Source organism: Chamaea fasciata, unplaced genomic scaffold, assembly GCF_029207755.1.
Source record: "Chamaea fasciata isolate MVZ Bird 193981 ecotype frontalis unplaced genomic scaffold, bChaFas1.0.hap1 SCAF_13, whole genome shotgun sequence".
In the NCBI taxonomy this organism is placed as follows: Eukaryota; Metazoa; Chordata; class Aves; order Passeriformes; family Sylviidae; genus Chamaea; species Chamaea fasciata.
Window position 1 is genome coordinate 13,348,506 of NW_027094098.1, and position 23,787 is coordinate 13,372,292.

Here is a 23,787-nt window from a genome sequence, read left to right on the forward strand (position 1 = left end):
CCTCATTTTTGTGCAATAACATGATTCAGCTGTGATGGCTGCTGCAGTAAATGTCTTATAAAAGAGGTCCCTTCCTGAGCTATAGTGCCCATAAATATTAGCTTTATTTTTATAAGTAGTTGCTTTTTCAGCAGCAAAGTAGCTGTAACCGTAAAAATGCTTAATAAGAAATGCTTTCTCAGTCACTGTTTATATGTTTAAACATTTAAAAGAACCATTTTGTATTTCCTGAATAGCCCTTGATATTAAATGTAAGTTCTAAGGAATTGTTTTTCTGTGGTTTGGGGATTTTCTGCAAAATTACTCGGAGCATAAGGCTTCCTATTTTTTTCCCCCCTTTTTTTTTTCTTATATTTTGAAACTGTTGAGCTGCTCTGAGTGTTAAGGATCTAGATTTTGAGAATGAAGAAACTTAAAGGAGGCTTCATGCACATCCTCTCTGAGCAAGCTGTTCTAATGCAGATGTCACCAAGTGGAATCAAGGCAGTTTCAAAACATTTACTCTCTGTTCCTAATTGGTACCTGTTCTGAGTCACCTTGGCTCGCTGTTGTGGTTTAAAAATCTCATTTTTCCCCTGTCTTTCCCCGTTTCCCATGTTGCGTGAAAATACTAGAGAAAACCAGTTAATTCAAGCTGCTAATTACATGGAGTGACATAAGAAAGGTTCAGGTGTTTTAGGGTGCTTTACTCCAGCAAGAGGAAGCAACAAAAATCCTGGCATGTCAAATCCCTGTTTCCTTTCTTCGTTGTTCCATGGGTGGAAAATCTCAGCACTTTTCTGATGCTCTTTGATAGGTATAAAAAGCTGCAAGCATTGCTCGTGCCTCTCTGGAAGCAGAGCAGAATCCTGTTAAATGATTTGTGACTCATCCAGTAGCACTTTTCTGTATTTAAGAGCTACCCAAGCCAGGAGAAACCTTTTAAGTGTGGCAAACTTCAGAGTGAGTAGAGGCAGCCTTAGTAGGCTCTGTCATTTGAGTCCAGTCCCAGGGTGTCTTGTGCTTTGCTGGAAAAAAAGGGAATGCTCTGGCTGAATCCTCTGAAAAATTATATTCAGCCCTGTTCTGTGAGGACTTCTGTAAGCTTTTGCAGAGAGAGAAGGAAATTACTCCTGAAAGTTTCGTTCTGTGTGTTGGAATTGTTTATTTTGGAGTCTGCATTGAAAGGGAGTAAAAATGGTCAACAGCTAGGAACTTATCACTTGATAACCAGAAGGCATAGTGAAACTGCAAAACTCATTTCCATTGTCTGTTTGATTTGATCCTATAAAAATCGTGACAATGAGCATAAGCAAGCATAATACATTCTTTCATTATGCTTCTATATTTATTTTGTGTAATAAGCAGAAAAATAAGTATGTCACTAGCAGTTGCCCTTTTTAAGAATATTATTGTTGATTGAAACATTTTGAACAACATTTTGAATCAACATTATTGTTGATTGAAACCTTTTAAAGGCTATGTATAGAGTACATTTTTACTTCAGAGGCTTTTGTTTTATGTATTCATGTTTTAAATAGAATAGAGATTATTTTCATCAAAGGTTGTGATATTTTCTGAATAATACCATTGAAAAAAAAACTTTACTTTTCTGAGTTTCCTTCAGGCATCCAGGGAAAGTCAGTAGCTCTGCTGAACAAGAGATGTGATCAGAAGAGAGTAATTTGTGATGTGCTATTAGGTTTCATTTGCACAGCACCCAAAAGACCAGCACATAAAAGCAATGGTTTCATATGTTTTCCATGGTGAATTGTACAGGATCACATCAAATAGTGTAAATGTTGGTTTTGTGGTTTCACGGATTCCATATTCTCCCCCTGATCTTTGTGCAGGGTGCAGTAATTGCCATAAATTCTGCAGAGAATTTGTGATCAGCTGTATTTTCTGTTGTAACAAGGGGACCCACCTTGAGTACATTTGCCGGCAGTTGTTAGCAAGTCCTTAGGGGAAAAGTTACTCCTGAACAGGAGACCAACTCTTAAAATAAATAAGCAGAACAAATAAGTGCAGAAAAGGAACATTAGGGTCATTTGGCATAAACCAGTATGAAATATGCTACAGCTGTATCTCCAAATATCTTTTAGGTGCTGCCTTGGCCACAGTGTGGTATAAATGAAAATAGTGGAGAAGGTTTTAAATATTCCAGTTGCTTCATCATAGTAACTGTGAATTTCCACAGATCCACTTAAAGTTAGATCCGGTTGCAGCGGACACCAGTTCTGTGGAAGACCATGTGTTAGGGGAAAATGTTCTCGTCCAGAATCAAAAATCTTTCTGAAGCTATGTCTTAAAATATGCACTCAGCTCCGGAATAGCAGATGCTCTACGCTCCAGATGCAGTGTATGGGAAGAAGTCTGCATTTTTTTTTTGGTTGCTGCTAAAATAATGTGTATTGCATTTCATATTGGAGACACTTTGCAGTTCAGGAAAAAGTTCCCCAGATGGAAGGATGTGAATTATTTATGCAATGTTTATCTCAGGGTTTACTTCCCATCACAACCAATTAAGGCTATTTCATTTCATTAAAACTAACGTTTTCACATTGGGGAAATCATTTATCTAAGGAAAGCTTATATATAGTATCCACTACTTAAAAGCTTGAAAGCTTCCATCAATCATATAGTCTCAAATTCATTTAAAAATGTACAAGAAGGGAAAGTAAAGATATTTTCCTATGTTAGGCCTTGCCAAATTGAATTATAATTAATTGAAATTTAAGAAATTAAGGTATTATATTCATGTTTTTCTTCCTACTCGGTAGGAAACAATGGGATTCAGTAGTCCCCTATCACTTCAGTGTTGCAGTCACTGGACAAGCCTCAGCCCATTTTAATCTGTATTCCTAGAGCAGAGAAAAAGCCTTTGCTCCCACACAATTGTCTTAAGACTTTTCTTGAATAAGCAAAGATTGAGATCAAGCCTTACAGAAACAGAATGTATTATGGAATAAAATTGTCTGCTTGGTCCGTAACTCTGCATTTAAAGTGGTTGTATTTGTGTGGCAGTGAAGAATTTGCTGTAATTCTTGTCTTTGTTCCTGTTCTGCTGCCAGAGTCTGTGTGAGACTTGGGCAAAGTGCACCAATAGATAGCTGTGATAGCCAAGGCATTAAACTGAAAGGTCAGCTTATTATTAATTTTCGAACTGTTTTCCAGTTGAGGTACAGCCAGGTCTTACCAAGGTTTCTGCAGATCAGATTAGAAGGGCTTGTGTATAGACCTGCTCCAAATGAATAGCATCAGTCTTGGGGAAGGGAGAAAGAGAGCCCATTACTGTCACTTGACAACTTCATTTCAGAGCTTGCCCTCAATAATTATAACTCCTAGAAAAGCCAAATTGTGGAATCTGGGGAGTTAAGGTCTGGTCAATCAAATCACTGCTCTTCTAAAAGCCTAGACAGACAAGGAGGCCAATCTGTGAAATATGCTAGGAAAATACAGACAAAAACCCTCAAAATATCAGGTATAGAGCTTTCTCTGGGTGTATGATGAGTTTAAAATTACAGAAAATGCTGTGGCTAGCTTTCCTGGTAGCTCTTTGTGAGGTCTCGATCAACAGTATCACAGTAAGAATGTTAAAATATTGATTTTTTTCGTGGCAGGTGGAATTCCTGCGTAATCTCCATCCTCTCTGGGGACTGGCATTAACAAAGGTCTTTGGAAGTCATTCAAGACTAGTTTGCAAACAGCTAAAATTTCTTAGAGTTTTGCGAGTAGACTGTAGTGCTCTGACAATCAGTTAGTGCAATTTTATGCATTTTAGGGGAAATAAACTTTGGTTTTCACAGCATCCTGCTGAAAACAAATCTATTGCTTCCCTAAGCTTGTGGGCATATGTGTGTGTTTGTTTATGCGGAAACCCTGAATCTTTTAAAAACATGTGCATATAACTATTTCTTGGTGAGATGTGACATCCATGTGATAAAGGACATCTAACAATGGGGGAAATTTCTTTATATCATGGATTAAGTAAAATGCCTGACATTATTGCCATGGAGGCAAGTTCATCCTTATTTATGCCTTGCTACTGTTAACGTGGAAAACAGCAAGATGATAGTGAATACAAACTCAGATTTTTATGTGACTGTAATCAGGTTGTGATATGGAAAGAAGGAGGAAGACATCTCCCCTAAGTTGGCTCCAGTAGTTTATGTTATGCTATACATTAGATCTTTAAACCACCTTCCCCCAGAAATGTTTGCATGCTTAGGCCAGAGACAATCCAAGGAACTCTTGTCTCTTTGTTAAGGTTCTTTGAGCTCAAAATACTGTGCAGAAGTCCTGTGGTTTGCTGGCTTCTGTGCTTGCAGCGTCTTTTTGAACCAGGCTTCATGTTTGTCAGGTTGGATCCTGTGCAAACAAACACCAAGCAAGGAGGCTGCTCCAGGTCTGAGCAGTGTACACATGGGTGGCTTCAAAGTGAGCCTCCTGCAGTAAGCCCTCCCTCTCGCTGACCTTTGATTTTATTCTCAGCATCCCACTTCTGAGATTTTTCCCTGTCTAGCACAGGACTGTTTTAACTTGGTTTGTCTCTGTGTGGGGGTAAAAAAGGAGTATCTACCTGATACAATTAAGAACATGTACCCAAGCTTCCTGATTGGGCTGTGTTGCTCTGCTTGTAGCTCATCTGGCACTTGTCAGGTTTCACTGGTCAAATGCTTTACATTCTGAAAAGGTAATTTAATAGAGACAGAATTCAGTATGTGTCCATGAATACTCCTGAATTTGTCTAGAACATTAAATTTGGTATCGTATACTTACAGACAGCCTGATTTTTTTGGTCTGGAGACCATTAGTGCTACCAGTTTTTGAACATCTACAGATAGGAGCATGAGGAATGATGTGTAGATTCAGAAATCCTGGCTCTGAAACTTCTCAGGGGGTTCTGAATTCAGAATAATAAAGTCAATATATTTATTAAGGACATAGACTTCCTTCATGTCCTTTCTCACTGAGCCATCACTAACAATCCTAAGGTAGCATCAAAGGAAGGTTTCATCTGTATAAACTCACAGCAGAATGTGCCAGAGCTCTGTCCCAGCTGGTCTAGATGCCTCTTGCCTGTAAGATTCTGAAAATTATCTCATGCATTTATTAAATCTCAGTTAGTTTGGGGAAGTAGCTGTTTCTGTTTCTCTTTATGACTTACTGACCTGTAGAAACTGAAGCAAGGTGTAAAGACAGCTGTTCAGAGGCAGACCTTTCACAGGTCAAGGTGATGGCCACTGTCAGGTCCAGGACACACGATTCCATCATGTGGTGACCATGTGCTCTGGAGTGACCACTTCCTTCTGATTCTCTCCCCATAGTGGCCACAGAAGTGTTTGTGATTGGACCTCACACATACGGGGTTTTTTTTCCCAAGTTTTCAGACCTTCCTTATTTTCTGCAAATGCGTTTAGCAAAAAAGCCACGTAGCTTTATTTAGTATTCAGCTGTGCTTCAATTGTCAGTGAGATACTAATAGAAATTTATCAGATACTGAACCCAAAGTGACATATATATACACGTATATATATGTGTGTGTGTGTCTGTATATATGTTAAAATGCTGTGGGTTATTGTACAATGGAAATTTTTGGCCAGCAGGTTACCAAATCCTTCATCTTGTTTTCTGTCATCATTCAAAGTGGATTTAAGAAAAGGAGCATTTCATGACACACTGATAGATGATGATGAAACTACTTGGTAGTTGGTGGCTACAAATTGGCTTTATTGCAGTAATTTTAACTTTTGCTTTCTGTGGTTAAGGAGGTGGCCTCTATTGTTGATGGCTGCTTTTGAAATTGAGATGTTGTGCACTAGTATGAAGGTAAACACAATCTGACATGGTTTGCTTTGGAGAGCTCATCATCTCTAAGGCTTTGGAACCCTCCTGAGACATGAAAGGATGTCAGGATGAGGATACAAGTATTTTTATGCATTTTTATTCCATGTTTTTACTCTTGACAATGAAAAGACAACTTCTTCTATGGAGCAGCATGCTGAATCGCCCTATTCATAGACCTCTGGTGACTAGAGAATGCAAATTTCATTCCTCAGACTCTTTTATTAGTAGTAAGTAATATGTAAGTGGGAGTAGTTTTAGGAAAAGCATCTTAAGGGAGCGTGAATAAAGGCCAGTGTTTTATATGAACAAGAGGCCTGCATTTTCCTGATATTCTAGAGCTTTGTGTGTTATATAAAAGCAGGTTCATCTGAAAACTCTCTCTGTAGTCAATCCCTTGATTCACTGAAGTTTGGACTGAGTACTCTTTCTATTCTCTCTGGTTTTTTGATCAACATTTCTTCCTTGGAATGACAGAGGGATGTTCTGAGGGGACAGAACGATTGTTCCTTGCCAGCTAATCTGTAAGGATTTTGGCATTCTCGGGAGTTTCCACTCAGCTATCCAATCCAGTTATTCTTCCTTTGATATGTTTTGCTAAGACAGCTTTCCTTGTGAGTCTGAGTGCTAATTTTGCTCATAAGGAGTCTTTGCTGATGTCTAGAACAAATTTGCATGCCCTGCTTTATTAGAACAAATAGGAGGGGCTACCTCCTAATTTTCTAAGGAATTCTCTTTGATGTCCAACTAATAGGTGAGGAAAAATGTCCTATTCCTCATCCACATGAAGACTGAAATGGAGTGTCAGGTATTTATCACCATCTTTGTTTCGTTTCTGAGAGATTTAATAGTGCCCAGAATAATAGCTACGTGCTATTAAACTGAGGCATTATTTAGCAATTGGGGCTGTCTCAAGAGGATAATTACTCAGAAGTATCTATTTGAAAATTCATCTACTGCTAGTTGTATAAATGTCTACAGTGCCTGAAGTATTTAAATACTGAGAGGCTTTATGATTAAAGTTACCGTATTACAATATTTAACAGAGTGGTGGATTTCTATTAATATTATGTGTGCTTAGATTCAAATGCTGGTGTTCTCTCCATGACTCAGGGGAATCTGTGCCTACTGATAGCATTCCCACTGAGCAAAAGGAAGCGGGTACATTATGTGACCTATAACATCCCCAGGTGCAGAAATGAGTGCTCTCAAGTTAGAAAACTTCCAGGTTATCTATGTGCATCATTGCTGAGTTTGGAGGGGACGTGACAGCCACTGAAGTGTCTGCTGCTCATGCTGGGCATGATGATGAAGTGCTTTGTGAAGGAGGACAGGGAGTGTCTTCAGTGTCTTTAATATTTGATCCATGCTTGTGAAATTAATTGTGTCTCTTTAACTTTGCTGCTGAACTGCAAAGGCTCTTGGGTGTGTGTTTTTGAGTCTTCGAGAGCCCGAGTGAGCAGCTGAGTTTTGACCAAACTGGTCAATGCACTCTAAAATTATTATAAAGGTCTGACGTCATGTGCAGACACACACACAAAGCAGGAGCAAATAAATCTCATTTTCTAGTTTAACTAGGTTAGAAGACTCCGACTTTGCACATAGAGTAATGAACATTAAATTAGTTATTGCCACTCAAGGAAGTGTTCCTGGAGTCCTTACAGAGAGCTGTCTGAACATGAGAGCTCAGTGCTCAGCAGTAGCAAAAAGGCAAAGAGGAAGTTTCAAAATTATTAGGAAATTAGTGCATGGAAAAATCTTTCCTCCATGCTACATGTAAATTGAGTGGTTCTGACTGCCCATCCTAAAAAATGCTGGGTATGTCCAAAGAAATAGAGGATCTTTAGTGACAGGAAAAAAAGATAAATCGTTGTTGTGACATCTCGGCTTGGAAAAGGTGACTCTGGGTGCATGATTACACAGGACTGTGAAATTTCAACAAAGTTAAATAAATGTTACTTGTTAGGCTTCCCAGTATAGCAAAGGCTCTTAGTCCAGAGAGACAGAAGTTGTACATTCCACAGAAAGGAACATTTTTCCAGCAGTGTATGGAAGTGCATGGATTGTGGAACCCCTTGGGTAATGAATTTCTAGTGGTCAGCAGTAAACACAGGTTGGAAAGAGGCACACCAATCAGGGATGGTCCTTGTGCAGCTTCCAGGTCAGAAAGGCCTCTGAGGCTTCCTGGAAGCTGCAAGGGTATAGTGGAGGGAACAGTTGCTCTTTGTCCATCTCTTGATTTACTTCCCATTAGTGCCTGGTGCCTGAGACAGGATACAGAGCCTGATGCACCTGTAGCCATAATCAAGTGGTTTATGAGGGCTCTCCAGAGCTATATTGCTGCAGCCTGGAGTATTAGATGATATCCATGGCCACACTGCTCTACCCAAGATCTGTGGGGAGACTTGTTAGGAAACTCAACAGAAAGAGGGCCACTTGAAATAATCTAAAACCCATCAAAATACCTTCCAAGCTATGTGCTTAAATGAGAAGGGGATGGAGCTGGAAATAAGCAGATCAGGCTGGTGTTTTGTAAAAGATTGGTGCAGATAATAGATTCACTGGTGCCACGTGTAGCCTATGGCTGGCAGAGTGTGTGATGGGAGATCTTGGGAGTGGAAGGGCCAGATGATAATTGGTGAAAGGAAGGAGATCAACTGAAATACTTGAGTTTTACAGTCTCCTGCGATGTCAGGACCATGTAATGCCAACCCAGCAACCACTGGGCGTTCAAGGAAGCCAGTCATGATCCTGAATATGTTTTAAACTGCTCAGAGTAGCAGAGCTACCAGAAGCTACCAGAGCTGCCACCAATTTCAGCAAAGTCTTAAGAGCCCTTTGGTGTGAGAGATAGGGATGCTGTCTTTTCTTTCTTTGTGCTTTTCTTTCCCCCATCCCTGTTGTTCTCCTTCCTATCTCTTTCCTCCGTCTGTGGAGGCACAGTGAGCCCAGACACACTCCCTTTCACAGCACTGCTGTGATCCCATGCCTGGCAAGGCAGGAAAAAGCTGTGTCCTGTGCCACCTGGCAGGAGTTACTAGGTGTTGAAGTGGCTGATAACAGCCATTTTTATTGCCTGCTTTCCACAGTAATGAAGTTGCAAGTATCAGTTGCAGAAGCTGAGTTATCTGGCTGTGCACTTCTTTTCTTTTTGCTGTTACATGTTTTTTCTTCTGCAGAAATTAGGACTGGACTCCAGAACTAGATGTAGCTTATCTCACCTGTTTTTCTGAAGGAGAATGTTTTTCACCACATTTAATATCATCCATGGATTGTTTTGTAAGAAAAACCCATTTGCTAACAGGGATGGGGATAAGGCATAGGTGACACTAGAAGACTCAACTGTTTATATTTGAATTTTTTTTTTTTGTACTGTTCTCAACTTTTCTCCTGTATCTTCAATTAGAAGTTACAAAGATGTTTAAATCATTAGTGTTGCCATGGAGCTGAGCAGCCTGGGTCTGTGCTCTCAACTCAAACCAAGTTTGACCGTTCAGCCTTGCAGACAGGGTCATGTTAACACCCTAACCTACAACTCTTCATACTCTATTTTATTGACATGAATGAGCCAACATGTTGGATGCTTTCCCCCAAGAGTCACAGGCCCTGCTGCTGGAGGGCAGGCTGAGGCTCTGGGTCACTGGTGAATACTGGGTGAACAAGGTAGTTCAACTCTCTCAAGATCAAGCAGGTGACATTACAGCTCTTGGATTCAGGTCACATTCACCACCTTTTCTCTACAGCTAGAGAGGAGATGCATACATCAGTTAAGTGAATGTGGGGATTATTGAGTAAACACAGGCTTTCTTATGTAGGGCTCTAATTACAAACCTGCAATATTTCTGTCATAAATTGACCTAGCAGACTTCTCTTAGTGAAGTGTTAGCATTAGCTGCTGACAGCCTTTGGAGTGTGTGTGTGTTTGACAGGGGATGCTGTGGAAGGAAACCAGAATGTTGGATTAAAGAATGAAGCTAGCCGAGGTGGAGGAGGAAAGCTGAGCAAAAACTGAAGTAGGACGTGAACCCTCTTTCAGGGACAACAGACCCTCACCCTTGCAGCAATCACTGCTGCTCCTGAGGCATTGACACAGGAGTCGGGAGATGATGCCTGGACCTGGTTTAAGAGAAGAAATACTGCAATGGGAGTGTGGACTTTGAAATCTGCTGGGGCAGGATGTTTTGTGCATCTGGTGAGGAGGATCATGCTGTTCTTTTCCTGAAATGCCCGCAGTAACAAACACACATATTAGTGATGTTTGCTTGTTGAGTGAAGAAATTGTTATTTTTCTTAAAACTGAACATTTTTGAATAATTCTCTGGCTATGCACTCTCAGGTGACTGATTATGATCAAGGCTGTATGGTTAGAGCACATTTGCACATTGCAGCCTGTAACATTTCTTGTTACTGTATATTGTTAACTTTAAAATTCTCTTTGAGATACCTTTCTGGGTTTAATCTCCTTTCAATATTTGAGTGCTGCATATGCTCACCTTTTTCTAAATCTTCACTACAATAACAGGAAAGTTTAAAATTTAAATTAGGGTTTTAACTTTAATTCTGTTTCTTGAGCCATGATGCATGTTTGAAAGATCTGTTTGGCAAGATCTTGCTTACCAATACTGAGATTTATGCAAATAGTTTTATCTCAGATTTGTGACTCATAATACATCTTGTTATAAAAAGGTTAAATAAAAGAAATACAACTTTTGCAGAGCATAGACTATAAACAGACTCTTGAATGAACCAGTTATTTCTAGGTTAATATTTGAATTTTTAACTTCAGTGCCACACTTTTAATATATTTCAGGTTCCTTGATCCAAAGCTTACTTTATATTCTGAAGGCGTGCAATTGCTGTAATCTCAAGAGAAGATAAGCATGACATCTGGTTCACACCTGTGGTTTTAGGGATAAGAGCATAGCTGCTTTATGTATTATTCAGGGCGCTCTGTTGAAACTGCAAGGAATTTGACTCTTTGAGGCCCTTTGTCCAAAGGTTTTTGTACTTGTCTAAAGTAAACATGAAATATAGAAGTCTTCTCTCAGTAGGTATTGAATAGACTATTTATTCCATCCTGCCTGCTGCCAGGAGGGAAATCAGTTATGCAGGTTAATTATCAGATTTATGATAAAGACTTTACTTGTGCAACTCCCATATTTCAGAAGTTCCACTGAGGCATTTTGTGCTGTGACGGAACAACACCAGGAGAGGTGAATGCACCAGTAGCACATACTGGTGGGCATTTGTGTGGCAGGTGGTACCTGTCCTGCCCTGGCCCTGGGCAGCTTGGGGCAGCTCTCCCTACTGTGTGATGGGAGAGGCTGCACCAGTTTGGATTGCTCCCAGTTCCCGTTTGTGTTCGCCAGTGCCATCCAAATACCTGGTGCTGGTGGTGAGAGGAGTGGCACGAGCAAGAATTAAATTGGTTGGGCACCTCTGGAGCCAGAGACACCAAGAGTCTGGAGAGAAGCCAGCACCTGTCACACTGAAAACCAGAACTTCTGTGGTGTCCATTGCACAGGTGAATTGTTTGAGTGTGAGATGCTGAGGCAGAAGAGATGCTTTCAGAAATACACAGGTGTGAGCCAGACTGGAAATGTGACTCTTGGGCATGCAAATCTATGATTAAAATACAGTTGAGGGAAGGGATGAAACTGGCACAAAGCCTGGTTGAACAGGGACACAATTGAGCACACCTCCCACCAGGAGTGTATTCTGAAAGCTGAATTGAACCAAAGCGTGTGAAATTTGAACTCAAATGCCAGTCTGGTGGTGCTGTTGTGTTCTTTGGGACTCCAAAGAAGTTCAACATTCTTTCAACATCAATGGGCCTGTAAAAAATTGGAAGTGTTAAAGCTGAGGGGTTGTTTTAGTCACATTTTATAAGGTGATGCCATAAGTGAGCAGCAGCGTCAGATGCATCAGGGGAGTCTCAACATGTCGTCTGCAGACAGGTATGAGCAAGGGAGGGGGTGAGAATCAGAGCTGTGTTTCTGTTTCGTAGGTATGGAAGAATAACTTTGACATTTAGCAAAGGACCATTACAGAATGTGTTTGCAAATGGGTTTGCAGCTGTGACAGTGGACAAGGATTTAACTTGAAAAGGCTACACAATTTCCAGCACTTTTCTTTTCTGTCAGTATTTTGCTTCTTGCTGTGCTGAAGTATTGTTCTTTTTGATTTGTTAGTGTAAATCCAGAATCATGTCGTAACACACTGGCTCCATTAAGATGGTGTACTCAGCTACTCTCTGTGTGTGTCTGTACACTTAAAAATTCTTAACACTACACTTCAGATGTGTGCAGACTTCACTTTCTGCTTGGTGAAACAGTCAGAGGGTAAGGGTAGAGAAACCTAGAAAATTAGAGACAGAGTACAGAGACATTACATGTATGGTTTTCCAGCACTGGGGAATTTGGGTAGGCAGCCCATGGTGGGGAAGGATTTCAATTTAAGGTATTTTTAGGAGATCCTGAGTTTTAGAAAGGATATAGTGTACTCACTCCTTGCATATTAAACCCTTTTGAGAATCTTGAAGTAAAACACCCACATTAAGCAGCTGCATTGGAAAAATCCCTCGTGTTCCAATGGGACAGCTGCGACAGAACTAGTGCTGTCCCTGCAGCACAGGCTGTCACACATCCCTCCAGTAATCTGCAAGTAGAGTGCTGAGCACTCTGTTTGCTCTGCCTTTGGCATTATGATGAGGGTCTAGATAGAGGTGTATTCTGCAAAATATGAGAAAACCCATTATTATTTTTACCCTCCAAGTAAGCTCTTGTCCTGGCCTGGTTCTGCTGTAACTGTCCATCTACTTCACAGTTCATAAATAAAAATAACTCTGCAAGTGTACAGCCTGGAGGATTTCACATCCCCTCAGAGATAGGAATGGCCTTTCGCCCAGCAAAATGCTGCTGAAAACGTGCCCCATCTGCTGCATAGCTTTGAATCCAGAGTGAAACTATAAATACCTCAAAATTTGTTCTGAGGCAGTTGGAAGTTCATTAAACCTCTTGGAAGACCTTGCCTTCTTCCACTGAAAAAAAAAAAGAAAAACCCATCATCAACAAGAAAAAAAGACCACACACAGAGAAGACATTTTGAATTCCACAGTGCAAAAAGAGGAATTTGTGCTAAGATATGTGCTTTCACAGGAATGAATACTTCTGGCAGTGCACCTTTAAAGTGAATGGGGTATGAAATTGTATTAATCATACGTGCTAAGAAAAGTATGCTTTTGTGGGGTTTATCCTTCAAGTGCAGCTCCTTTGTTTTTCCTGAAGAGTACTAGAGTATTTTTGGAAGGAAATCCCAGTTCTCTCCATTCTGGCAGCACTTCTTGGTGTTTAAGAAAGTAAATGGATTCCTGAAAGATGAGCTGAAGTATGGACAGTTTGGGTATCTTGAAGTTTCAAACTCTCCAGTATATTGTTTTTTCTTTTAGGAAGGCCATGGGAAACAGATGAAGAAGATATCTAAACCAGCCACTTTTGGGTGGAGTTCTGAGCTATTCTATTCATACAGTTAGTCCACTCAGCTTGTTTTTAGTTGCTGTGTCATTTGGTGTTTAGCCACTTTCTAAATCCCGTTTTAGTTTTTCAGCCATGACAGCAGCTAAGTATTGCCTCTAATTTTTGCATTTGTGCAGTTTTAGGAAGCCATGTTTGCCTCAATGTTGTGAGTTCCTGCTGTCTTACTTGGAATATGCCACCACTAGACAAAGCCACTCTGAGTGAGACAGAGAGTTATTCAATAAATACACAAAAAAGTCTCTAGAGGAGGTAAAGACCAGTGAAACACACTAGTTGGCCTCCCAGAGCCTGGGAAGATGCCCTGGGGTGTGTGGGTGCACTGCCCTGCAGCAGCCGTGTGCACTGAATTTCTGTGACGTCTGCTCATAAAAGGGATGTGAACCACATGGCACAGAATGGTTTGTGTTAGAAGGAACCTTAAAGATCACCTGATACCAACTCCCTGCCCATGGCAGGGAAACCTTCCACTAGATCAGGTTATCCAGAGGCCTGTCCAGCCTGGCCTTGAACACCTCAGGGGTGGAGCACAAACAGCTTCTCATGACATGTTCTCCTGTCTCCTGTTGTGAGCTGGTTGAAGTTGATACCAGTACTAAGGAAGAGATAGACTCGCTCTGTAAGGTACCTGTCTGACTCTTCCTTATTGCAATATGGAGCAAATGAAGCAACCTAGAAGTTTTTTTCCTCCGACAACACTCCATATGGTACTAAATTTAACATGGTTTTCAACTGTGTGTCATTCTTTATATTAATTTCAAAATTTTCAAAGGTTTTTTCATAAAACTTCTGCTTAAAGAAGGGATAGGCAATGACCACATGAGGAACTGAGGCCCAGAAATGGGAAGTGATCAATGCAAGATGGCAGAAACTCTCTAGTAGCCTTTGCAGTCCAAAGGGTAATAGGTTGCTGCTTCTCAAGTTACCAAAAGACCTGATATTTAAGAAATGTTCCTACTATTACACACAAAAAAACAGAATACCGAACTATTTCCCTCTCCTTTGTTTTCATGGGCTTCTTAATCTTTTCAGGAAGGAAAGAGCTTTGCATTTTCAAGGTTTTTCTTCCAGGCATGAAGGCAAGAGCCACAGTGATTTTAAAATTGAAGATTCTCCTGGAATCACATCATTCCGCTTCCTTGGACTTGAAGTTTGTCAGGAATCCTCTGTTGGAAGGGTACAAATGAGCAATACTGTGTGGGGCAATCTTTTAGTCTTTTTTTATTTTTACTTCCTCTACTTGGATCTCTTCCATCCCTTGGACATGTGGTTCGCATCCCTTTCACAAGCTGACTGAGCACCCTATTGCACCAGTTACCACCCACATTTCCAGAAAAAGAGCCTCCTAAATTTGTGTGTCTAACAAGATGCTGCGATGTATCTGGATACACAGGTATAATTACCACAGGATGAAGATATTTTAAACATTTTTAGGAGATGAGAGGGAAAGGTTCAAAAACGCCTCCTGCTCGATATGCTTCAGTTCTTGCTAATGTCTTAGTATTAAAGTGTTAGTATTAAAATCTCCTGTGTTTGGAAGGAGGTCAAATATGAAACAACACTTGTAACACAGAGGAAGGAGGATCAGAAACAAGAGGCATTGCACTGGGAGGTAATAACCACAGCTCTATAATTCAAGGGTCTTGTGCATTGTGAAAGAGAAGACTTACTGCTGATTTTTTGTTGGTTTTGAATGATTTATAACATTTCACTTGTGGTGGAGTGTTGCAATCTATGTTGTCATGGAAATTCTATTGAATTTATAGTTCCATTTATCCAAAACGATTTTCCAGACTTCATTTCATGGTGAATCATATGGCTGTTACTCGGAGTACAAAGCAATTGCAAAAAAGTTTCACGTTACGTAAAGCATAAACACTGACACCGGTATTTTCATATTACGGTGATACAAATGAATGCAACATGCAGCTTTTTAGCATCAAATGGGCCTTCCTTGTGTAATGACTCACTACTGTGTACACACGAGATGGATTTTTGTGTTAGGGATGGGAGCAGGCCCAAGGGGTATTTATTTCTGGCAGTAGAAATCAGGGAAGTTTCTGACTTGGCAAGGTCCTTTTCTTTTAACGTTCAGGACTTAATGCTCAAGATAAAGAGTGATAGGGCCGTGATCCAACAAAGTGTGGGAGCCCAGGGAGATCCCCTGAGCACTGGGTTTCCTCCCTGTTCTACTGAACTGTCACTGGACCACTCACAGGTTTAAATTCCGTGCAGACTTACGGGCAGATGGTGCAACAACTACCACCCTTCAGGTTGAAAAAGACTCTGAAATTGCTTAGTCTCAATTTTTGTCATAGGTACACCTACTGCATTGTTTGGAGACAACGAAGCAAGAATTCATGCTTACTGTTAAAGAAGATGAAAGGGAAATTTACCATACTTCTGAGGGATACGAACGTCTGAATTGAGTTAAATTCTGGTATTTCACTTGCATGATGTTGCTCTTCCTGTTGTTTCAGCTCCTTTCATTTTTTTCAGCCTAGCATTGTATTCATTATCAAGTTGCAATTACATCAGGACAAAGTCCCTGTCTGACTCTTTGTTTTGCAGTTTTACCCAGCACACTTTTAGGCACTGTCGAATACCAAGTTATGCCATTCAAAATACATCTCTCCACCTGCCTAACTATAGTTAAAAATTCACTGATGAATAATAGACTAGGCAGGAAAAACATGCCATTATCTGCTCCTGTTCAACTTTATCTTTTCAAAAGAATGCAATATACTCTGTGTTATTACATCAAGCTCTGGTAGGAGAGCTGGAAAACATCACGATTCGCTCTTCCCCCTGCCTTTCCTAAGCAGAAGTTGAATATGTTATAAATGATAAGTTTCATGGATTTTTTAAAGAGAATATAATGAGAAGTCAAACATTAGACTTCATTGCCCCAGTGTACATCTCACACTCCAGTAAACACACAGACTGCAGGACAGTTATTCTGAATTTTTAGTGCAGCAGTGAAGATTGCATTATGTCTGTAGAAAATTTTTATTCCAGCCAAATGGATCACATCATCCAGTTCACTGGAAATCTATGCACATATTCAAAGCAAAAGTAAGTTACATGTGAGCTTTCAATTAAGAAAAATCATGTATGATTCATAATCTTAGCAGAGAATTTATTTTTGTGCAAAAGGTTTTAAATCCAGTTGTAAAAGTCACTGAGAATAATTTATTCTTACAATGTAAGCAGCAAAGACACTAATTAAGAATTAGTATATTCAGTGCTTAACTCCATCATCTAAAGTAAACATTTCAAAATTTTTGTTTCACCACTCTGCAAAGAGTTGCAGTCTACCTGCACTGCCTGGGTGTTGCACTCTTCTGAAAATATTCTCAGTCTCTAAAGCAGGACATAATCACATTGCTGCTCCCTCTGTGTCTTGCTGCCTAATTCATTAAAAAATTGGCTGGTCTATGAGACTTTTTTTTTTTTAATGCTTTTTTACCATGCTTTAAATTGCATGGTAGTCCTTGGATTGCTGGAAGGAAATGAGCAAAAAGATAATTCCGATGATCCTTTCCCTTGCACCAGAATTCCTGATTCTATTGAATATTCTGTACTCCGCATCTGTGACAGCACAATGAGCCTTTGTTCATTTTTTAATCTAAAGAGAAATCTGCTGTAGGAGGTTGCACAGGGTGATAGCAGCCCAATTTAAAAGTCTCAATTATTTATTTTTAAAATGCTTGGCATCTGTCTATGGAAAATGTACTTGCTTAGTTTCCAGTCTCTTAGAATTGCTTTGAACTCACTCACATCTTCTGGGATCTATCAAACGGCTCGCTGTGGCTCTTCTCTCATAAGTGCTGAATGAGTTTGGCCATGACAGTCTGTGTTGGATGTAAACTTTCTGTCTTTGTAGTGGGGTAATGACAGCGAAGAGATGTCACGCATGGGAATGGTGATTTCTGTCTGGATGCCTGACATGCCAAGCCTTTTATTTGTGGATGAGTGGTGAGGAGAAACCATTCACTGGAAGCAGGCTCAGTTCTTGCAAGCCAATGACATGTCATAATGAGGATTTAGTCATTCAGAGGCAATTGCACTTAATAAAATCAGAACTGGTCTCTGGTGGGCAGTATTTCTCAGTAATATGCACTTTCTGGACAGCCTGTCCTTACAACATCAGCATGGTGGCAGCCCAGTTTGGCATCAAAATCTAAGCACAGACCAGGGCCTGACATTTTGGCAGGTCTGGGTAACACCAGATTTCTGTAGAGGTTGGAAGAAGATGGTTGAAGAAAGGTGTTTCTGCAGGGAGTAGGTTTCCCTGAGGAGGAGGCGATTTCCTGCTCCCAGGGCATGGTGGAGGGGGTAGAAGCTTGGAGGGAAAGGCTCTCTAGGCTGGAGAATCACCCACATGTTGGATGGACGTGGTGTATTCACTTGTCTGGATGTTGTGGGCTGCGAATATACAGATCTGGATTGCTTGGAAACTGTAATCGTTGGCCACTGGATCTTCCTGGACAGCAGAGACTAGAAAACATGTCATTTTCTCAGGGTGACTGGTGATTATCTCCTGGTTTACAGCAGAGTGAGAGCTTTCTCCCTAATCCTCTGTTTTAAGGCACTTGTAACAGTCTGAAGATTTTGCCCACACTGATATTTTTTCAGGCTTAAATCTGTGCTGTTCAGCAAATCTCCCTCAAGTTTGAAAACAATTCTTTTACAGCATGAAGAGTGTCAAAGCATGAAGTTTTCCCATTAAAATCAAACTCTTGCCCTCTCCCTGCCTTGGTAAAGCTCTGTAGCTGCAGCAGTATTAGTGGAAGCATTTTAGGATTGAGAGTTCTAACTGCAGAAAAAGTATCTTTGTTTCACTAGGGGTGGTTTGTCTCAGCTTGGCTTTACCAAAATAGAGAAAATTTCAAGTTGCTTGGACACACATGGTTTTTATCATGCCTCTTTACAAAGTAAATGCAAGTACACTGCCATGTTGCACATCTGAGATTAAGGAAGGCCATGTAAGCCTTTCCCAGCCTTGTTAGTTGTAATGGGGCTAGATGTGAAAGCCTTGTAAATCTCATGTATTGTGCCATAGAGAACAGGACACTGATGCCCTCCTGGACCTGTGCCATGAGAAAGGCTCTTTGGAGCACAGTCAGCAGGGTTGTGTGGAACAGAGCATTCTGACTGCACGCAGGTACTGTCACACTACAAAAGGGCTTTACTGCAGCATTCTCAGCCTTTAAATTTTTTGATTTTGGAAAATAGAAGCTGTTGTGGAATCGTGTGCAAAAATATACAGAAATGCTGTTGTATGGGGCTGAAGTCAGTCAGTGCCACAATTTAGGTTGGATGTGTGATTCTCCATTCTGCATTTCACTAATAGTGTATTATAATACGATCCAAATTTTCTTCAGCTTAAAAGCGTCTTTGTTGCATTCTGTGCTGCTGCTTTTTGCATCCCAGGCAGAGACAGTAGAAGTCATTTATATGCAAAGTTCCCCATATATTGTATATACTAATTATATAATAAGGAGTAATAATGAAAATTTTCTAGCATGTTTAGGCCACTTAAGTATGCGGTGAAATTAATTTTACAGTTAACTGTCTTATTCCCACTTTGTACATAAAGAACCTTATCCCACCCATAGAAAATATTAAATTAACTATCTACTGATAAATGCATTCAATATTATGTATATTATGAATAAAAGAACAAAAATACGTTGGGTACATTTGCATTTTATTGTAAATTGGGGAAAACTGATGAGGCTGTATTATGGAAGAGAACAATATGTGATCACATAATTACAAAATTGCCATGATACTAATGCTCAGCGGTGTCCAGGTGTGGTTTTATGAGCAGCCTGAACCATGAGGCTTTGAGGGTGGAACTTTACTGTCTTTTTAACATTGTTTTTGCAGGGTATGCGTGTGTAAATTATATAATAGAAATTCCTCAGATATTGTATTCCTGAAATGTTCCTTCTAGCTGTATGACAGATGACAATAATTTTTCATGCAGGACAGTTCCCCTTGACGTGATGGATGCAGAGGGAGCAACCACACTCTCTGGAAAAACACCAGGGAGTAGTGGTAAAATGCTCCAATGTGTATGGTAATCAAGGCAGAGTGTGGTTCTTGATTAGGCTATGAGATTGCACTGATAAGATGACGGATCTGAAAGGAAAACTCTTTTACCAAAGCCTTTTGCACCTGTATGCAAGAGTGCATTGTAAAAATTAATTTCCTTAAAATGCCGTGAGCAAAATTGATCCAAAATGATTCTGGCATATGCTGAACTCACTCAGTGATGCTTTTCTTCATGAACTCCGATGAGGAATATATTGTGAAATGTTTTATGTAAGGTATAGATAATTTTAGACTTTATTTTGCAGAGGAGCAAAATGTAATTTGTGAATGTTTTGCCAGGTTTGGTCTGTGCTGGCTAAACTGAGGTTTAAGCAATTCTACCTGAAACAAACTGTTTCTAATTTCTGCATCAATGAATGGCTCTACCTTGCTCTGCATTTGTTCATTGCACGAGTTGTCAGAATCTGGAGGCACTGCAACCTCTGTGAGATATTGTCAACATCCCCATGTGTGCTCTGAGTATGCTAGGAATAGGAAGGCCAAAGAAGGGGAAGAAAATTGCTTTCGAATTTTATAAAGCTAGTGTGAGTACCAAATTTTTTAATTGCTTTGTGACCTGTTTGGAGTGTGGTCTTCCTCGTGCTGGAAAAAGTACCTCTATGTCTGAATGCTCTGATCTTCATGTTGGCCTTTTCCCTATGCAGGGATTTTTTTTAACTCTATAATACTGGCAGAGCACCTATCCACTATAGCCAGTATATACAGTCAGAAGCCTGGGAATCAGTAATTGTGTGTAGGAATGTATCTGTGTAAGATAAAAGGGTATAATCTCTCTTGACATATACAAAATATGGAAAACTAATGCATTTGTGAATATCGTAGGATGTGTCATGCAGCACTATTTTGGAAAAACCCAAACGAGTGTTTGGGTCCTGCAGACTGACTTGCTGGAGGGAGCCATGGTCAGACCAGCAGTGTGCTGGGAGGCATGAGCAGTCTCAGCTAGACCTTACTTCTCTCTCAAACTATGAGCTGTGTGCTATCTCTTACCATCATTGTAATGCCATGAAAAGGGCGGGTACTGCTGATGTGCAGCAGGATGAGGGCGCAGCAAGAGGCTACTGGCAGAGAAGCTGAGGGGTCCATCCCTATTTATTTCATAGCCAGGAACAGAATTTTTTTTTTTTCTGGTGTTAATGAGCACAAATTAGCATAGATATCAGCCAGCCAGTGCTGGCTTGGGTTGTGAAATCCATCTGGAAGGTTCCCTGAATGGCCGCAGGAGCAACCGCTGTGAAGTCCAGTCCTTGTGCTTGGCTGTCACCCTCGGGCACGTGGTTTTAATTTGTGTTGTGTAGGGTAGATGTACAACAGATGTTGGCAACACTGAGTTTATTCTGTGACCATGTACACACCTGCATGGTGTAGTGTTGAGAAGGGAGCATTGCACGCTTTAAACCAGATCCTTCAGAGCAAATCATGGCTGATGGAGATGGACTAACACTAGGGGCTTCTTTTGGAATGGAGGGGTTGAACAACTACTGGAGAAGGAGCAGGGTCTTCAGACAGCTGGCAGAAATGGGAGCTCAGCTACTGTGGGAAGTGGAACAAGAACCATACGGGAAATTAAGAGGACAAGCACCCACAGGCCTCTGTAGCCTGCCCTCATTCATGGCAAGTGTGTTGTGCAGTGGGGTTGTTTACCAGCAGAGTGTATAGAGGAAGCTGTTCTTGGTCCTTTTCTATTTGTGTAATTCCAGCACTTGTTAGTTTGGGGTAATCATTGTTCCCACCTGCTCTTACTTGGGGTTTGTGTAATTATTAATATTTATTATTCATTTAAAAATTGCATCAATATGTCTGGTTTTGTCTCATACTTTTGGCAGAGTACTAACGCTTTGGAAATAAAAGTCATGAAATTTAACTGAAGGCAGGGAGAAGTGTGACCTTAACTGATAGACCTGAATATCAGAGGCTCATAAAAATGCATTGCTATGGAGACAGACTTTTATCTTACAAATTACTTTAGGAGTAAAGGAATAACTCTAAACATTGAAATCCTTTTCAAAATTCTCTATGGATTTTGAGATAAATATGTTTAGCACATTTAACAGAGCAGGAGATGAGTCTTCAATGTGCAAAGAAATGAAGAGATGCTGGCAGAAAGCACAAAGTTTAACATCTGAACAGACTGGCCATACTGTTTACCCTTGGATTTGGTATTAAAATGCATTGCATCAACTCTGTTCCCTGCTTACTGTCCCAGCAGGGCAGTCATGCTATTAATCAAGATGCTGGTTAAACAATATTGTTCAGCAGAATTCCTTTATCTCAGGTTCATAACGCTGAGTTTACATACAACGTGTGTGCATTACATCATGTGAAAGCTGTATGAATCAACACTAATGTGATTCTGTTGTTGCTTTTAATTTTTGCAGATGCAGATTTACTTCTACAATCCTGATGACTTTGACAGTTTTGGAACAGCAGTTCTAGAAAACAGGGTGGTAGGAGCCATGGCCGTGTTTTTTCAAGTAAGTTAAAACAAAGGCTATATCCATAAACCAAAGTGTTCACCAAGTACTATTTAATTCATTGAATTGTTTCAAGCTTAATGGATGCATCTGTTTTCTTGTTCCCACCTGTCTAAGTGAAAGATATTTCATATTGTCTATGTGTGATTTAAAATGTAAATAAGTATATTTAAAAACATAATGAAAAATTTTGCCTGGATTGTTCCGACTTTATAGCTACTTTACAGATGCAGATTGGAGAACACATTTATCATGGAACTTCCTTTGCTGCTGAAGCACGTTGCTGCAGTCCCTGGAATACTAACAAACCAACACCAACTGGTTTTGTTTAGGGAAAACTTAAAATTCAAATGTAGCTTGAGAGAAAATTAATCAATATGTTTCATCAATCTTATCTGTAGCAGCTTCTTCTAAATTGTCATAGTAACAAGTTCTTGAACAGACCAGGTTTTGGAATGATTGAATTTATGAATCTACTTGCTTGAAATGCATCCTGAGAGATGCAGATCTGGGGCTGCTGGGTGAGCTCATTTGTGGTTCCACATGTTCCACATGCAGGGACCACCGCTGGTGATGGGAGTGTCACCTGTGGCAGTGGCATTCAGCAGTGTGAGCTCCTTGTCACCTCACATCAGAAACAGTCTTACCTTTCTGACTCGAGGGTGAATTGAAGAGAGGGAACTGGAGCTGCTCCACACCACCAGGCTGTCACAGCAGAGAAGTAGCTAACGAAGATTTGAAATGTCTTGAGGTCTTCCTTTTGAGAAGAGAGGAAAAGAGGGAGGGAAGAGCAAGGGAAAATGCTGATCCTTTGTGAGGTTTCACACTAGTTTTTACTGAGGAAGAAAGTGATCTTGCTGTTATCTTTGTGAAGCCAGATAAAAAGGAATATGCAAGTACCCATATGTAAATACCTCCCTTTTTCTTATGATGTTAGAGTGACAAGCCTGACTCTGCTGCTCAAATTAAGTAAGGTTGTCTTTTTGCATGTCACTGATTTTGATCAAATGCTTTGATAAGGAGAAAAGGACAGATCCTTGTATTGCATAAATTGCTGTAACTCTGCTGACATCAGGATAGTGGAAGGAGGCATGTTAAATTCATCACTGTGTGATTCTGAGCACTTCTGTGGCATTTCATATTAGGGCAAAGATGGTAGAGCTGTGATAATTTACGGTGGCATGGCATGGTGACGATTCCCCAGAATTCTTAATCTCAGTGTACTTTGGGCAAGTTGAATTTGGCCATACAAGACAGAAGTTTAGGAGCAGAACAACCAAAGGCTGGTTTATACCACAGTGAAGCATTGTGGGTTTGGTGTGTGTGCTGTGTCAGAAGGAGCGTGGGTTTGTGCCATGGTGTGCACTGCATGTTGTGGCATCATCTGTCTGGAATTCAACTGCTAAATTACCCTGGTGTGCTTCACATCAGCCACGTGAAGCACTGCCCCATGTCACATCACTTCCTAGTCTGTATGTGACATGTATTCCCTAAATCCTTGGTTTTTTACAGGATCTTAAAATTGTGGTGGGACTGTGTTTGGTACTCCCCACCTGCAAAGCCAAGTGCTGCATTTACTGTAAGTCTCTCTTTGCACTATTCCAAGGGAGCCATTGAAATAACTTAAAATAGTGTGTTATGCTGTTAAAAACCCCATCTTTGATTGTCAGAGACGTCAGGCTTTTCAAGACCCCAACTGAGTGTTGTAGTCCCCTCAGGGACGCAGAAATCTATACTTTTCATCGTTTCCAGCCCTGCTGGCCACAGGACATGAGGCTGTAAAGTTTGAATGATGGTGCTGCTGGGCTCCTCTGCTCTGGGAGCTGTGAAAT

General features: G+C 40.5%; 1 protein-coding gene across 2 annotated transcripts in view; it reads left to right on the forward strand.

The window, feature by feature from the left end:
* Nucleotides 1-23,787, forward strand: part of PTPRG (protein tyrosine phosphatase receptor type G) — a 391,196-nt gene that overhangs the window by 236,091 nt on the left and 131,318 nt on the right. For both annotated transcript variants that reach the window (XM_066195198.1, XM_066195199.1), the window contains exon 5: nt 21,860-21,955. In XM_066195198.1, coding sequence (XP_066051295.1) covers nt 21,860-21,955 — 96 coding nt within the window. The remainder of the gene's footprint in view (nt 1-21,859; nt 21,956-23,787) is intronic.